Source organism: Scylla paramamosain, chromosome 42 (assembly GCF_035594125.1).
Source record: "Scylla paramamosain isolate STU-SP2022 chromosome 42, ASM3559412v1, whole genome shotgun sequence".
In the NCBI taxonomy this organism is placed as follows: domain Eukaryota; kingdom Metazoa; phylum Arthropoda; class Malacostraca; order Decapoda; family Portunidae; genus Scylla; species Scylla paramamosain.
Window position 1 is genome coordinate 8,075,896 of NC_087192.1, and position 17,820 is coordinate 8,093,715.

General features: G+C 46.0%; 1 protein-coding gene across 9 annotated transcripts in view; it reads right to left on the reverse strand.

The window, feature by feature from the left end:
• Window positions 1-244: 244 nt before the first annotated feature.
• LOC135093258 (probable G-protein coupled receptor Mth-like 1) overlaps window positions 245-17,820 on the reverse strand; it is a 98,423-nt gene continuing 80,847 nt past the window's right edge. For 3 of the 9 annotated variants that reach the window (XM_063992327.1, XM_063992328.1, XM_063992329.1), the window contains exons 3-15: window positions 13,151-13,507; window positions 12,670-12,957; window positions 11,965-12,126; window positions 11,377-11,529; window positions 10,850-11,044; window positions 9,018-9,194; window positions 8,459-8,659; window positions 7,987-8,128; window positions 7,580-7,661; window positions 6,901-7,061; window positions 6,126-6,307; window positions 5,820-5,921; window positions 2,927-5,644 (exon numbers count right to left, since the gene is read on the reverse strand). In XM_063992327.1, coding sequence (XP_063848397.1) covers window positions 5,129-5,644; window positions 5,820-5,921; window positions 6,126-6,307; window positions 6,901-7,061; window positions 7,580-7,661; window positions 7,987-8,128; window positions 8,459-8,659; window positions 9,018-9,194; window positions 10,850-11,044; window positions 11,377-11,529; window positions 11,965-12,126; window positions 12,670-12,957; window positions 13,151-13,441 — 2,652 coding nt within the window. In that variant the 5' untranslated portion in view covers window positions 13,442-13,507 and the 3' untranslated portion in view covers window positions 2,927-5,128. Of the gene's footprint in view, window positions 2,090-2,926; window positions 5,645-5,819; window positions 5,922-6,125; window positions 6,308-6,900; window positions 7,062-7,579; window positions 7,662-7,986; window positions 8,129-8,458; window positions 8,660-9,017; window positions 9,195-10,849; window positions 11,045-11,376; window positions 11,530-11,964; window positions 12,127-12,669; window positions 12,958-13,150; window positions 13,508-17,820 lie in introns of those variants that run through there. The other 6 variants (XM_063992334.1, XM_063992333.1, XM_063992330.1 and 3 more) reach the window with 6 other exon arrangements.

Genomic DNA, 17,820 nt, shown 5'->3' on the forward strand with positions numbered 1-17,820 from the left:
CGGACCGGTACAGACTCAGTGCGATTCCCACCATGGTGCGAGCCATCAATCAATAGTATTTCCCTCCTCGATTAGACTTACCTTTAGGATTAATGTTAAGTTTTTCCCCATCCCCTATGTACATTTTCAGTTTGTCAACTGCCTAAATAATAAACCGTTTATCATTATTATTATTACACACACACACACACACACACACACACACACACACATTAGGACACTTAATGATTTAATGTTGTATATATGTACTGTATTTCTTTATTTATCTGTTTTTTTTATCTCTTTGTTACCTTTCACAAGTAGAGGGTGTCATGCACTTTCTCAGTGGAACAAAAGGTAAATAATAATAATAATAATAGTTACAGCTTCCTTTTTTTTCAGATGATAACTAAAAATATGGATTTTCCTCCCTAACATCATCTTATTCTCTTATTGTTCTTACCATCACCATCATGTGCCAACTTTTTTTTTTCTCTCTCTCTTTACTCCCTGACAGTACAAATAGATACACTCAAGTATGATGATACTATTGGTATATAATCAAGGAAATGTATCATTCCAAAACCATTAATATGTGTGCACTCTTCATTCCTCTCTAAAACATTCTCTATTTCATTCCCTCTAACTTGAACTCTAACTCTAACACAGTAATTGTTCAGCCTGGACACTTTTAGCAGCCTGACTCTTCAACCAACTTACTGCTTAACCAACTCTCCATTCATACGTATACCTATATATATATATATATATATATATATATATATATATATATATATATATATATATATATATATATATATATATATATATATATATATATATATATATATATATAATTGCATACATCACCCTTGTTTTAATTTTACTGTATGATAAATCCGGGAAAATAAAATGAGAAATGAGAATATTAGAGGGATAGTTTGTCAGTTTGTGGACACAGGAAGACATGACTGAGATGGTTTAGCCGTGTGCAGACACTATATTCTGAAACACATCTGGCCGCACCTCCATGACTTTCAAAAAGCCTCTAGATGATGTTACAAGAGTTTTCATTATATTTTTATGGTTCTAGTGACAGATTAACAACATTCCTTCACTATGAACAGGAGAAACACTCTTGAGAACCCGACTAATCATCTCCGTGGCCTTTGAAAACAGTCGTAGTGAGAGAGCTAAGCGTTTCTAAATAAGGACCTATCAAAAGAAGCAAAAGCTTAGCGCAGAATAAGTTTAATAAGAGAAATGTGGAGGAGACAAGGAGGAGGATGCTGGAGACGAACCCACCAATTAGGAGTAAGACGAGAAGACCAAGGCGAAGGTTTATAGATGCAGTGAAGGAAGACATGAGTGACGGTGTTGCCGAAGAAAGCACTTTGGGGAAAATAAGGTGGTCTGATGAGGTCGCCTTAACAAAACCAGTCCAGAGGAGAATGGTGAAACCTCTTGGACTCATGAACCTTGCGATAAAAGCATGTCATCTTACTTCAAGACCACCGCTAGATACTAATAATGAGATACAATGAACGAAGCAACGTTTCACCTACAATATAACAGCATCAATATTTCATGCAACAGTTAATCTCTAAACTAACGCTAATAACCTGCAGAGCCAACAATTGCTATGATATGTTCATTCCTCTACTTAAATTCCTCCTGTGAAGATACACATTATAGTAAAAGAGAGAGAGAGAGAGAGAGAGAGAGAGAGAGAGAGAGAGAGAGAGAGAGAGAGAGAGAGAGAGAGAGAGAGAGAGAGAGAGAGAGAGAGAGAGAGAGAGAGAGAGAGAGAGTTAAGAAAAATGTGCATATACCATAAAGAAAAAAAAATGTGATTTATGAAAACGAATGTAGTAGTAGTAGCAGCAGCAGCGCCAGCAGTAGTAGTAGTAGTAGTAGTAGTAGTAGTAGTAGTAGTAGTAGTAGTAGTAGTAGTAGTAGTAGTAGGAAAAAGAACAAGAACAAGAAAAGCTTGAACATCATGGGAGGTGCAATCAGGCGTCTTGACTGCTGCGGGTGGTGGCCATGATGGGGATGTCGGAGCCCGTGGCCGTCTCGTCATCAGTGGTGCCTCGCAGAACACACGTAGGGCCTGAACACACAACACGGGCATTAGAAAGGGGCCTGGTGAAGTAGTGGTGGTTGGATGTAGTGGAGAGGATAATGTGATGTGGAGGACGTGATAATTGGAGATGGAGTGAGGTGGGGATGGTTATGGAGGGATGTGGATGAATGGTATGGCTTGAGATGTGGTTGGCAGTGGAGGAAAAGCGTTTTAAAAAGTAACTGGAAGATAAGAGTGATGGTTAAGTGGATGAATGACAGGGAAGGTGATGTTGATGAAGGAAAGGACGGAATGATGAGAAAAAAAAAAAGAAAAGGGAAAGAAAAAAGTGAGAAAAGGAAAGATAAGAAGCTGGTAGTGGTGGTGGTGGTGGTGGTGGTGGTGGTGAGTGTACAGTAAGGCTATCGTGACATCTTAGGTATCCTCTTAACCTTGAATTCATCAGGTGTCACAGGTAAGACGATAAGAGACACGGAAGGCAGGTGAGGTGAGCATCAGGTTACACATATAGTCACACATGTACCCACACATACACACACACACACACACACACACACACACACACACACACACACACACACACACACACACACACACACACACAGTTAGTGAAGACAAACAAATAGCAGCATCATGCTCTCGCGGCCTCACTCACCTGGAGGAGGCTGGCTGATTGATAAGGATGGATGAGAGAGGGGGAGGGATTGTGGAAGGCAGAGAAGAGGAGCTATAGGAGTCGTCTTGTGGCTCTCTCAGCTCCGCGACCCAGCATCAGGCAGGCAAGGGCGGGGATGGCAGCCTCACAAACTTCCCGCTGAGAACGTTCTCCTAACACGTCTTAAGGTTGGCTTAGTTTGCAAACACTTTCGTATACAGTTGGTAAAATATATTTGCGAGGAATCTTATCTAAAAATATATATTATGGACATAATGGATCTCTGTAAATGCATCAGTAAATTTAAGACTGTACAGTGTGAAAATGACGGACCGAGACCATCTGTTCGTGATGACCGCTCCATCACGACACAGTGTAGTACCTGTCACAACACTTGAGACGCCGCTACTGCTACTGCTAAACACTACTAACTGAGGAATTCTTGACGGCGGTGTGTGCACTCACGGGAGAATGTAGGCGTGCTGAGGGAAAGAAGAGGAAAAGGTGAGGTGTGAGGCAGACCTAAGGACACAGTACTGGGACACATCACACTCCACCTCAAGTATCGGTTGCATCATCACCGTGTGACTCTCACAATCTATACATAACATAACACTGATGTTCGGGGCTATCACACGAGGCGTCACGCATTGCCAGCGCACTACTCGGCTTGTGAACAGGAAGGCACGTCCTGCACGATGACGCCGCGCAAGGGAAAGGATCGTCCGCATCTCGTGTGCTGACGCCTCGAGGGACAGCTGGATGTCACGGGCAGGGCAGCACTCAGCGTGACCTGATGCTTGTGACTCACTGTGGCCGGGCAGCGGCAGTAAACAGCGGCGTGCAGCACAAGACATGCACACTGTGAGGGGGGGCGTGCACAGACAGGCACTGCTGCCCCTGTGCTCGGTATAAATAAATGACCAATAGGTGCACACGTGTCTCCACTATTTGCACACATCACCACTTACACGTGTGCACGTCAGTATCTACATTCACACGTTAATGTTCTGCATGCTGACCACTACGTGTGCAGCACTCAGCTAGAGAAATATATTTCTAATCACATATATTACTTATATACGTACGTATTTACACTAACGCTAAGCATAGCGTATATCGATATAGCATGAAATTGTAACATCAAATTATATAAATGAATAACAGAACATGGATTTCACTATGTTAATTAGTAGAATCCAAGCATACACACACACACATACATACACACACACACACACACACACACACACACACACACACACACACACATACACACACACGGACAGTATCAACATCTAACTAGTACGTCAGGTGAAGGAGAAAGATAGAGACAAGGAACGCAACACCATGAACCATCATACACTTGTCATAACCATTTTCGACGACACACACACACACACACACACACACACACACAAACACACACACACACACACACACACCGTGGCAGGCATACGAAAGGACGGACGGACGGACAGGACACAAGGAATGGACGGCAATCTTACGTGCGCCGCTACTGGAGGAGAGTGGAGAGCTGAGTCTCATCCCTCGAGTCAGCTGTGGGAGGGAGACGTATCCATTAGTGACGGAGGAAGGGCGGACGGGAGGCGGCGATCATGGGAGACCCGCTTGGAGTGGATAAAATGGCCGAGGGTAGAGGCGAGCAGTTGAGTTTCGATGGGTGTTTTAATCAAGTCATAAATCTCGGCCATTAAAACACTGAGGATCTAGCTACACTAAAGTAATTTGGTCCAAAGTTTGGCTCGGGTTTCTGGTCCACTCGGGGAACGTGGACCGAAGGAGGCTCTCGAGGCACGCTGACTGACTCACGAAGGACCGACGCAACTGAATGGGGATGTCATGGATGTAGTTTAAGGTGTGTGTGTGTGTGTGTGTGTGTGTGTGCGCGCTCCATAGGAATACGACTTCCGTGGCATTCCTACACCACACCTCGCAGTACCAAGGCGTCACTCCTGCACTCTCAGCACGGGACGCGTCACCGCCACGCCTGGGAGTGTGGGCGCCCCGCGCGGCCAGTTGGCGGCAGGGTGGTGCCCTGCGATAACAGAATGACTTCCACGCTACACGAATCATGCGCCTGAACAACAACAATAATGATGGTAATAATAATAATAATAATAATAATAATAATAATAATAATAATAATAATAATAATAATAAAAATAATAATAATAAAGTACTTTGCATGCTGCAGACAAGAGGGAGTCGCTCGGCTACAATGAAGAGTTCGTGCACATGAAGGGATCGCCGCGCCCTTGGTCTGGCAGGAGCCGCGAGCCCCTGTTGGCAGCCCTGGGCGGGGCACGACCAGCATGCACGGCAACACAAGGCAGCAAGACAGTGGGCGGTGCGTGAGGAGGATGGGGCGGTGGGTTGGGGGCGGGGAGTTAGCAGGCAGCCTCCAGCACGGACTTGCAGCTGGCCGAGAGGGAGGCTCTGGTGGAAGAAGTTCTTGGGGTGGAGGGACGGGAGGAGACAGGGGAGGAGGAAGCAGACGCTGGCGGGTCAGGCTCAATGTGGGGCCGTTGCTGCTTGAAGGTGGAGGAGGAGGTGGAGGTGGAGGAGGTGGAGGAGGAGGAAGTGCTGGTATCGAGGCTGGGGTGGGGGAAAGCGTTGGGCCCATAGGGCAGGGAGAGCTGCTTGTGGGCTCGGTCGTGGGCCAGCGAAAGCTGATTCTGGGAATGTGAGAGTGACAGGCGGTTATGGGCGTGGGCGTGGGCGAAGGACAGCTGTTGGGAGAGTGAGAACTCGTCGGTGGCGGACGAGTTTAACATGATGGAACTGAAGACGTTCGTACCGCGAGGCTTGGCGGGCGGCGGTGGGCCGCAGCAACCACACAGCCGCGCCCGCACCGCCTGCAGGATCTTGGGTTTCAGGATGAAGATGAGGAAGATGATGAATCCCTGTAAGAGCAGGCCGCAGGTCAGATAGGCTCTCGGCCTTGCACAGAAACTGACTTACATTACATGGCTAGAACAGAGACCTGAATGTTGTATATAACTAACTAATAAGATGTAAAACATGTCCATTATGCTTCTGATTTGCAATGCATTCATTGTTTGCCAGGAAAAGACTTGCCTGGAAGCAGTTGAACACGTCTGAGATGTACCACACGGTGCTGGGGCCCAACTCGAAGGAGATGATCTCGGCCAGCCAGCTGATGCCCATCACCAGGAACAGCTGTTGGGAGAATGTGGCCGGTCAACCCACTCAGGCTGACTGGCTCCTCACGCCAATACCTAACCACTTCCTTCTCATGTAGAAACGTACTTATGTTATAAGTGATGACTTTGTGTACTAGGCTAAATCCAAGAACCAGACATACCTATTATACTTCTACTTATTCCCAAGCACGCACACACACACACACACACACACACACACCTTGAAGCAGAGACGGAGCCGCTGGCGTGCCTGCCTCTGCACAGTGCCCTTATGGCTCTGCTGGACAGTGACGAGCAGGGAGCGAACCGTGAGCAGGAAGAAGACCAAGTCAGCGAACAGCAGCACAGCCACAGGGCCGAAGAAGTAAGCCCACTTGGCGCCGTTGTTGTGTGTCACGGAGTCTGCGCGGACGGGAAGAGAGGATGAGGGAGGAAGATACATCAGTTAGACTAATCATTCTCGAGGTGTGGCGTGGCTTGGACCCAGACTTTGAGAATAACACAAAGACATCCACGTATCATCCCACGCCACGCCCTTGCCACTGAGTTTGCCTGCTTCACTCACCCTCACCTACGCAGCAAGGTCTGACTGATGCATGTCATTTCAGCTCGAGACACAGAGCAAGTTACGTGAATATTCATACACTTTCTTTCGCATTGTTAAATTAATCTGTCCACTGAAAAAATGACGCAACAGGTGCAAGAGAGACAAACATAACTCGTCAATACTGATCTGTTCTTATATGTAAAACAAGAATTATAACATAGCGGAGAACAATATCACAAAGTAGTATAGACCATCATAAACAAACACACACAAAAAAAAAAAAAAAAGGCGAAGTAATAAATAAAGAAAGAAGCGAAAGAACATATTAAGTAAGAGAAAAGAAAGAGATGGAGCAGTCGAAGGATTCAGTGTAGTAGTAGTAGTAGTAGTAAAAGAAAGAGGAGGAGGAGAAGGAGGAGGAGGAGAAGAGACATGGGGCGGCACTCACAGCTGAAGAAGCAAGAGTAGGTGCCAAAGTTGGGCTTGATGTAGCAGCTGCTGATGGAAGGCGTGAACTCCATGATGAGGGACACGCCACCGAACAGGAGGGGACACAACCACGCATACACCTGGTACCACACCCAACGCCGCCCGCTTGAACTCTCCTGCCTGTAGCGAGAACAAGGTTACACAGAGGCCGGGAAGCTCCGTCAGGTCACTTCATATATTACTATAGCAGCCTGTAAAGCTCGTATACTTGTGCTTTGTATCCTCTTGTGCCTTTATCACTTACCTCGCAGCACAGGAGGGTGAATCAGGCAGATAAATGTACTGTACAATACGATAGCGCGAGGGTTGGAAGAAAAGTACGTACTTATTACCACGTACGTGTTTCTAATTTTTATATTACTGAGTATACGATTCAGTGTTCGAAATTGGACATACGTAGATTCGTGGGAAATAAGCTTACATGTTTTCACTTTCCCCCTCCCGACAGAACACGTGACACTCCTCATCACAGGCGTGTACAGACGTCATCACACACACACACACACACACACACACACACACTGTAGGCGTTTCAAAAGTAAATAAATCAACCTTTACCATATCAGACACATTACATCACATCACAATCACCACACACACACACACACACACACACACACCAGTCACCACCTCCGTACCTGGCGCACTTCCACCACAGCTCGAAGCACAGCACGTTGAGCCAGAAGAAAGTCGCCATGAAGAACACGTACATACACACACCTGCCATGGGAGAGAAAATGAAAGCTTAACCTTGAACTGCGTATGTTATGGCTTCTCTCGCAAGCTTAATTATTCAATGTCCCAGTATAAGTTTGGAAAGGTACGCCGCTATACAACGCAACAATGCGAGGATTTAGTGGGATGAATAAGTAAAAAACTATTGTCTCGTGTGCCGTGTCTCGTGTCTCCTGTATGTGTCTCGTGTCTCCTGTATGTGTCTCGTGTCTCCTGTATGTGTCTCGTGTCTCGTGTAGATGTCTCGTGTCTCGTGTCTCGAGTCTCGTGTAGGTGTCTCGTGTTTCGTGCCTCGCGTCTCGTGGCTCACCAATGCCGATGCAGGCGCTGGGGTAGGCCAGATTGATGGGGTCCGAGAACAGCTTGATGATAATGAGGAACAGGTAGGCGAAGAACAGGCTGAAGAGGAAGCACAGCAGGATGCGCCCCAGCACGGAATGCGCCAGCTTGACCTGCCGCCACACACACACACACACACACAGACACACACACTTGTTAGTTTGTATTATGTAACCATACGCATACACAAAAATAGTTAAGCACACACATGTAACTCACAACAATCTATAATAATAATAATAATAATAATAATAATAATAATAATAATAATAATAATAATAATAATAATAATAATAATAATAACTTCTCACTTAAATACAGTTGTGACAAAGTGAATCAAAGTGTATTTCATTAATTCCAGTCGTACTCCGCCATGCATTTATGACCACCCACCCCTCGCTCACTTGGCAACTTCTCAAGACAACAGAGACGCGAGTACTGACGTTTTTGTTGAGTCCCCGCTTGTTCTGGTCCGGCACGGTGAGGTACACGATGAAGGACACGAGGATGAACAAGTCAGACACCGCCAGGAACACTGAATACAGGTAGTTCACGTCCTGCTTCTCCAGCTGGCCCAGGTGCTCCCACTTGTTGCTGAAGCAGAAACCAGCGCCCTGCTTCACCTCCCCCGACGGGTAGTACACCTGGCGGCGAAGTGACGAAGGTGAGAAGCTATATAATTATGAGGAGGTACAAGTTTAGTATATGCGGTGAATATCTTAAAAAAAAAAAAAGAAGTTATTTTAATGCTAACTTTCCTATCTATACAAGGAGGCCAGACAGCGGCACAAAAAGAGAGAGAGAGAGAGAGAGAGAGAGAGAGAGAGAGAGAGAGAGAGAGAGAGAGAGAGAGAGAGAGAGAGAGAGAGAGATCCCTAATTTCCCGAGTTTAAAAATCGATGATGATAGAACACAACGTTTAATTAGGAACACAAGTCAAGGTCCCTTGCATCCAGTAAGGAGAGGAGGAGCAGGCAGGCAGGCACGCACGAACGCACGCACCTGGTCAATGCAGTATTCGCCCTTCGGGATGGCGTAGGCCCGCTCCGGCTGGCACTCCGTGGTGTCGTTGGTGATGTAGCGCAGCATGCCGCGGGGAAGCAGCTCGACGCGCTCGTGGACATAAGTAAGCTGCACCTCGCACTCCGGGAACCCGATGCGGTAGTCCGGGTCTGATATCTGTGTGGGGCAGAGGAAGGGAACGTCAGCGGTCAGTGTGGCGGTCATCACGATCATCACTTCCTCATCACTTTACCCTTCCTTGAACAAAGAGACATGACAAAATTGGTTATCAAATAGAGCGGCAGATGAATGGGATACAAGTAGACTCACTAATCAGCTTGTCAGTGGAGAGTCACTAGAAAGCTTTAAAAGATGAGAAAAAAAATAAATAGATGGCGATGATAGTGGAAATTCGCAAATGGAGAGGCAGATGAACGGAACAGACTCAGTAATCAAGTTGTCAGTGTTAGGTTAATAGGGAGCTTTATAAGTTAAAAGATTAGAGAAATTTATGAATGGCGATAATAGAAGGAAACAGGTAAGCATAAGGAAACCGCCACTCGTAGGCCTGATAGCTTCTGGTGGCTTGGTTTCCCTTATTCTCTTATGTTCTTATCATCAATATCACTACCGTTGGACTTCATGAATTAGTTATCTGTCCTTCAGTAGTGCACCGCCCTTACTTAGAGCATCAGACACCCTGCGGCTGCGTGAACAATGAAGGGTATAATAATGACAGCTGACGTCACTGCACGGACGCGTCTTAACAGACTGAGTGACGCGCCCTTCCACAAATATGTTTTTTGATGTCTGCACTGGTCCTTCTGAAGGGCTCCGGTTGACGGCGCTTCTCCGCGGTAAGAGAGAGAGAGAGAGAGAGAGAGAGAGAGAGAGAGAGAGAGAGAGAGAGAGAGAGAGAGAGAGAGAGAGAGAGAGAGAGACTCCCCATGACATGAGAGCAGGTGATAGATTCCGCCACTCGCTGCAAACATGAGCCTGACAGTTTTATACGCGCCCTCTCACCCACACGCGGGGTTTCCGTTACCCCACCAAGACCACCGCGCCTGACCCACGCATCGCCAAGGTCAGGAAACCAACGGTACTGTGATTCCAACCATCCCAACATAAAATAATCAGCAATCTTTTTATTTATTTTATCGACGCTAAGGAGCCCAGCGGTGTTCCAGTAACTCAGTAGAACAGCTCAGCACCGGCGCCCTTGAGGACCTGCTGGCCGTCAGGCGTGAGTGATGAGCGTTAGAGGAACATAAGAAGTGCAAGCAGTGTAACCATCCAAGTGTCCAAGGTCTGTTCCATCAAGCGTGCAGGACGAATGAACCTCCTCAGTGTCTCATTACAGGGGGACAAGTCATCATCATTATATCTGCTGTTGTCCGTCCCCCGCTACTCGCTGCCTCGCCGCGGGGAGGGCTAGTCTTCGGAGACACGCATGCTGTCTCACATGAGAACGTTGAGAACATGGACCCGTGATTGAGAGAGAGTGGGACTTAAGACACTAGGCAAAATAAAGTGCCTTGTCTAAGATACCTTTAGTAGCAAGACACTCCTTAGTTTGTGGAGGAAGTAATTGAAGAAAAGACAAAGAAACTATCTTTTAATGACACCACACAAAATAAATAAATAAAATAAAAACAGATAAATAAATAATTAGAATAAAGTAAAAACAAATAAAAAAAAAACATTCACATTATTCAACTTAAAACTGTTAATGATTGAGATGAAGCTAATTGTTAAGAGAAGGGGAAGAAAGACGTCCCCTCTCCTTCATGACCTGCGTGCTTGGGTCGTCAGTAGCGGCGGCAGACACTCACCTGGAGGAGGGAGCCGTTGTCCAGCTTGATGTAGGGATTGAATGGGTAATTCCCGGCGGGCACACATCTGCTGCTCACCGCGTCCAGGATCTCGCCAAGGTTACAGCACTTGGCGATGCACGGGTCAGCCTGGCAGCCCGGCGTCTGGAGTCTTTGCAGCTGTTGCTTCTCCTCCACGCTGACGCACACATACGCCTGAGGGAGGAGGCAAGGAAAGCAAAGGTTAAGACAGGAACGGACGTATTTTTGCTCTAGACGGAACGCAAAAGCTGTAGAACATCATCTTTAAAAGTACGAACAATATATAAGTCCCGTGTAATACAAGTCAGAAGAACCACTCAGGATAAATATTGACGTCTGATTTGCCAAAATAATTACTCCGGCGAATTCGTCTGAGCACATCTGACGCCCAAACACTCCACCTACCTGTATTCACCTGCCTGAATTCACCTGCCTGCTACTCAGATGATGCCAAAACACCACGTGCCTCCGTTCACCTGCTTGCTGCACAACCGCCAGCCACTCACCATGGGCACGAGGCTGCCGTTGGTGTGGAAGTCCTCGATGCAGTATTGGTTGTCGGGGATGATGCGGTCCAGCAGAGGCACGTACAGGCCGCCCTCCTCCTGCTGCACATGAAAGGCGTCCACCTGCCAGCCCATCTGGTCCCCGACGCACGTCTGACGGCAAGCCAAGCATCGGTGTCTTCTGTATTACTGCTCAGTGTGTGTGTGTCGAGTATGATATGACCCCTACAACCACAGAGACCTCGTGGCTTCCAATGTTCCCTTGACCCTCAGAGAAACGTCGTTTATTTCCAGAGTAGGTTACTCGTGAGGAATGGAAGTAGCAGCCAGTTTGTGATAACATTCCTTCCCGGTTGAGGTTGAGCTGCACATTACTCGTATAGATCTCAAGCCAGCAATTGATATTAGGAGGTGTAAGAGCTGTCAGTAAGGTCAGCCCTTTGCTTGAATGAAGGACTGAGTAAATTAAGATACAATTGAGTGACAACAGTACAGACAGAGAAATCAGACCAAAAAATCCCTCGTTTGTCCCCAACGTCTCTCACACACCAGGTCCCTATCCGAGGCTTCTTCGTCTATCTCACCCACCTGGAAGTTTGGCACCAGCTCGTGGGTGTGGATGAAAGGCGGTTCTCGGATGTCCACCATTTCCACCTGCTTGTGAGCCCCATCCACAGACTTGAAAGGCACGAGCCATGGTTCCGTGGTGACGTTGTAACGAAGGGCGCAGCTGGAGGCCGTGTCGTACACCTGTGGAGGGACGCAAGCTGCCTTCAGAGGGACCAGTCACAACATTGACAGGATTTGAAAGAACACTCGTCTTCCCAGCGTCGCGGCAAGGCGATTCCTTTACTTGTATGGTGGCGGCGAAGGAGAGAAATGGCACAGGCGAGGGAAGGGATGAAGAAAGGAAATAATGACGTTGTAAGCAAGAAAGGAAAGGAGATGCATAGGAGAAAATAGCGAATGAAGAAAAGAAAATAATGATATTCTCAGCATTAAAGATACATTTTTTGATAGGTGTGATTCATTCCTGTATTGGAATATAGCAGCCTTAAAAATAACCCTAGTATGGGATGACAAAGAATCCTACAGCAGTAAAGTGTGAATAGTTTTGAGGTTCGAGTCTGTAGCTCCACCGTACGCGGTTACTCAGTTCTAAACAAAGCACTTGGAATGATGTGCACCTGAACGACTGGCGACACCCAACGGGTCTCGAACAGAGAGGGAGAGACGGTCGATGCCTTTCTAATGCTGAAGATAAAAGTTGTCTGAGTCCTCTCCAAGACTCACCTCGTTGGGCATGCAGCATTTCCTGACGGGGATCTTGGAGGGGTCGTACGTTTCCACCTCGGTCTGCAGCACGCACACCATGGCGCCCTGGATGTGCGGAGAGCCCTTCACACTGGCGTTCACCACGAAGTTCTCAAGGCAGTAGTGCTTCAAGTCGTACTGGTGCTCGTACTCCGGAACCCACAGGTGGCCGCTGTCCAACACGCGGAAGTCAAACTCTGGTTTCCTCTCCGGCACGGCGTCCAGCAGGTACCGCTCGCAGTCCAGCGGGGACGTCCACAGCTCCACCTGCAGCAGGACACACGCCGCTACAGAACGCCGCAGGCCAGTGTAGGTCAGCTTATACACCAGAAAATTTTGCTGTCTACCATGTTTTTCTTTACCTTTCGTCTCTCTCTCTCTCTCTCTCTCTCTCTCTCTCTCTCTCTCTCTCTCTCTCTCTCTCTCTCTCTCTCTCTCTCTCTCTCTCTCTCTGCCTCACCTGGTCCCGCGTGAGGTTGGACTCCATGTAGACGCCGTAGTAGTCCACAGTGAAGATGGGAACGCTGAAGGTGAGGTCACGGCTGGGCTGGCAGCTCTTAGTGGCATGATCGAACACCTCCTCCTCGGGGCAGCACTTGTGGATCACCAGGCTCAGCTCTTCTATAGCTGGCTCCTCCTTCTGCGGGAGCAACAAGCTAGCGGGACCCTCATCGTTGTCACCGTGCGTGAGATCAACAGCGGGCTCCTCTGCGGGTCGGAGGTCATTGAGGGGAAGCAGGGGGGGCGTCATGGTGGGAGCTCCTGGTGGCAAGGTCGCCCGGTGGTGCCTGTGCAGAGGGCGCCGAGGAGCTTAACTCTGCAAAGACGAGAGTAAAGAAGGTAGAGTAACAAACAAACCGGAATTGAAGACGCGGGTGTCCTCCACTCTCCTCCTGCCGACGGTCTTGTCACGGCTCACCTTGGCGAGGGGGTGGGAATGGAGACACGCTCATCCCTGCCGCCAGGAAATAATGTACAGAGAATTGGATAGATGGAGAGGAGATGGGCGGATACATGGCTAGATAGATAGATAGATAGATGGATAGATAGATAGATAGATAGATAGATAGATAGCCATACATAGAATGAATATGACATTTGGATAAGTAGAATGGACATTAAAATAAACAGAAAAATTAAAAGATTTAGACATTCTAACAAATAGACACACACACACACACACACACACACACACACACACACACACACACACACACACACACACACACACACACACAACAAACAGACAAGAAACATACATATACAACGACAACCTTTATACAACTCCCTCCTTCCCTCCCTCCGTCTCTCCCTCCCTCTTTCCCTCCCTCCCTTCCTCCCTCCCTCTCTCCCTTCCTCCCTCCCTCCCTCCTTCTCTCATATCTTTATGTAAACGCAACAAAGACACACGACAATGATAAGGAGGAGAGGTTCGCATATCTATCTCTCTCTCTCTCTCTCTCTCTCTCTCTCTCTGCTGCTGCTGTTGCCTCCTGCCTCTCATTTTACCTTTAATTGCACGCTCTCCTACCCCACAGTCGAGGCGTTAAAAGCCGCAAATACGTCTACCTGAGTAAAATACAGGGTGATAAGCAAACACCTGCCTGCCTTGTTGCTTTCCTACCTGCCTACCTACCTGTCTACCTCCTCTTTACTCCCACGGTAAGGAAAGAGGGACAGGGAAGATGGAGGAAAGCAGGGAAGGAACATATATTTTAGTTACTCACCACTCCTTTCCTTTTTTTTTTTTTCTTTTTTTTCTACGGATGTGTTTTGGGGAAGGAGAGACGGAAGGAATGTATAGAAGCGATGGAGGAAAGCAAGGATAAGGAAAACAGAGGATGAAGTGGTGGATGGAAGAGGGGATGGAGAGGCGAAGGAATGGAGGAAGGGAGGTAAGGACAAACGACAGGATTAAGGGAAAGGAAGGAAGATATTTATTTTTTTTTTTTTTAACTTCTTTCCCTTGACTTCCTTCTTTCAATTTTCGGTATTCATGGCTTTCTGTTTTCTCTCCTACTCCTCCTCCTCCTCCTCCTCCTCCTCCTCCTCACATCAATTCATCAACTTTACTTTGCTCCTACATAAATATAGAACTTTATCACACTTATTAATTGTATTAGCTAAAGTAACATGTTTTTCTTTCACCCTCCTCCTCCTCCTCCTCCTCCTCCTCCTGACCAGACCAGCAAGGCGTCCCCGAAAGCTTTCTCTGACGCCACAAAGAACGTGAGAGTTGGCGGCGTGTGCGTAAAACAGCCGCTTCCTGTTAATACGTTCAAGGATAATTATCTTTTCGTGCCGCGCAAGGGAAATATCTGTCTTAACTGTGAATCCTTTTTTTTTATTGGATTTATTTATTTTTATGTATTTATTTATTTATTTATCTATTTATTTATTATTTTTTTTGGGGGGGTGTGGCAGGGAGTTGTCTTCAATATTCGAGGTTTCATTTTCTTATTTATTTTTTTTTACATATATTTATTTTTCGTGAGTAGTTTGGCTTTTTGTTGTTCTATCCTATTCTTATTCTTTTGTTTCTTTTTTTGTTTTTATTTCAATCTTTATTTTTCTTTTCTTTCTTTCTAAATTCCTTCCTTCTTTATTTTCTTTTTTTCTCTTCTTTACTTTCTCTTTTTTCTTCCTTCTTTTCCTTTTCATTATTTTCCTCTCTCTTAATTCTTCTTCTTCTTTTCTTCTTCTCCTTCTTCTTATAATTATTACTTTTGTTATTATCATTATTACCATCATCTTTTTTTCGCTATCTTATCCCTCCGGAGAGTAATTACACACGCTGAAATTCCCAGTAGGCATAATTCTTGAACTTCTCCCGCTCTTTCTTGCCTAAGGTGCAATTAGAAGTGATCGTAAAATCTTGCAAACGAACGAGAGAGAAAGTCAGAAAAAATAAGATGCATTCAACCTGTTTGTTTCTTCTCTTTTCGCTCCTCGCTTTTACACTGTAAGAAAAATAGTGAAGATTAAAGATACGGTTTTCTTTTTTTCTTTTCATTCTTTAACTCTTATCATCGCAATGCTGTAATTATATATAAAGTCATAAAACCTTGCAAAAAAATGAAAGGGGAAAGTAAAAAGAAGAAAAAAAGAAAAGGCGTTCAGGGTTTTTTTTTTGTTTTTTCGTTCCTCGCTGTAAGGTTGAAATAATAAAAATAAGGATGGGAGAAGAAAAAAAAAGAAAAAAAATCAATAGCCACTTTTCTTTTTATAAGCCACGTCTTGCTATTCTTCCTCTTCATTATTTTCCCTTTCTTCTCTATTTTTTCTTATTTTTCCCATTATTTTTCTTTGTTTGACATTGTTTCTTCTTCCTTTTCTTCTTTATTTCTTTATTTCCTTCCTTGTTGTTCTTCTCATTAATATTCATTTTCTTTTCTTATCTTCCTCTTCTTTCTCTTCTTCCTCCTCCTCTTCTTTTCGTTAGTCGGTTTACGCATCTCTCTCTCTCTCTCTCTCTCTCTCTCTCTCTCTCTCTCTCTCTCTCTCTCTCTCTCTCTCTCTCTCTCTCTCTCTCTCTCCCCACCCACTGGTTCCGTCACGCGTCACAGTGCTCCCTTGCCCATCACGCCTGCCTTTAGCTGCGCGGGTCGAGGTCACTCTGGCGATCCACATACTCGCGGGGTCACGGCCGCTGAGAGGTTTCCTTCAGATGAAAGTAAAAAAGAAACAAGAAAAAAAAAACGTGCGTAAAGAGAGTAACGAAGAAGAAGAAGAAGAAAGAAGAAGAAGAAGAAGAAGACATGTATAAAGAGTAAAGGAAGAGCAAGTAACACGCAGCAAATAGAATCCTGCACGAAACATAGTGAATTTTCGTTGCCAAAAAAGAGCATTTGTGTTGATATGGAGAGTCACTATGGCAGAGGAAATTACCTTATCTCTGGTAACGTTACATTTTGTTTCCCCACCACAGCATCTTTTCCGTCTGGCGAGAGAAAGGGCACACGAAATCAGCAGAGATCAAGAGAAGTGCCTCGCCAAAGAGAGCATCTGCTGGGATGGGTCTGCTGCCTCGTCTTGAATGGGATATGCTCCATCACGCTCCGACGGCGGTGATGGCGGTGGCGGAGGTAGCGGTAGTGGTTTAGGTCACGAGTTATTGTGTGTCTCTCGGAGAAGGAAGACTGAGGGACAGACTTACTCCGATCCTGAGGTTTCAAGACACTTCTCTTCGTGATTCTGCACATTATTTTTGGACGATTTTCTTCTGTTAATGGCATCTTCAGTGGCTCTTTTTATTTATTTATTTTTCACCAGATTTATGACTGAGGATGACAGATATGAAAAGAGTTCAGTATATTTCATGCAGGAACAGACAGCCACGTGTAAGTCAGACGGGCTTTTTGCAGCTTCCCTTATTTCCTTACGCCTTATCGTTGTCCTTGGCCAGAACTACTCTAAAAAAAAAAAAAAGTCTTCTTCCCACAAGCAGCTCCTCCCAACACCTGAGATTATGAACACCCTCGCACACATTCAGCGGGTTTGCCAAGCAGCGTGCGTGGGGACAGTCGGGGTTCAGGGACGCGAGGTTCGGGCGTCTTTCATTAATCCGTTCCGCATCAGACACTCGTATTCAGAAACGCTCTTCCTCCCTCACCACGACTATTTTCAAAGGCCACAGAGATGATGAGCCGAGTTCTCAAGAGTGTTTCTCCTGTTAATAATGTAGGAATCTTGTTAGTCTGTCATTAGGACCGTACAAATACCCTTAAAGTCCGTGAAATTTCAATTACGGTGTAGTAGAGGTGCGGCGTAGAAGCGTTTCAGAATACGGTCCTCTAGAGACAGACCGCCACCGTAAGGAAACTACATAGCAGCAACCGTAAGGACCCGCAATGGACTATGACGTGGACTGAACGGACCACCTGTACCTGTCCTCCCCTTACCTGGCGTACCTAACTTGTCCCTCCTAAACTGTCTATCCTTGTGCATGGTAGAAAAAAAAAAAGATGTTTACTTTCTCTTGTGCGGTAAAACTGTACATTTTTTTTTTATCAGGATTTTAAAATTACCTATTGTACCTAACCTGTTCCTTCTTAACCTGTTTATTCTTGTTCTTTCCTACCTGTGGTTAAAAATTATGTTTGCCAAGTCTATCTAACCAGTTCCTGCTCA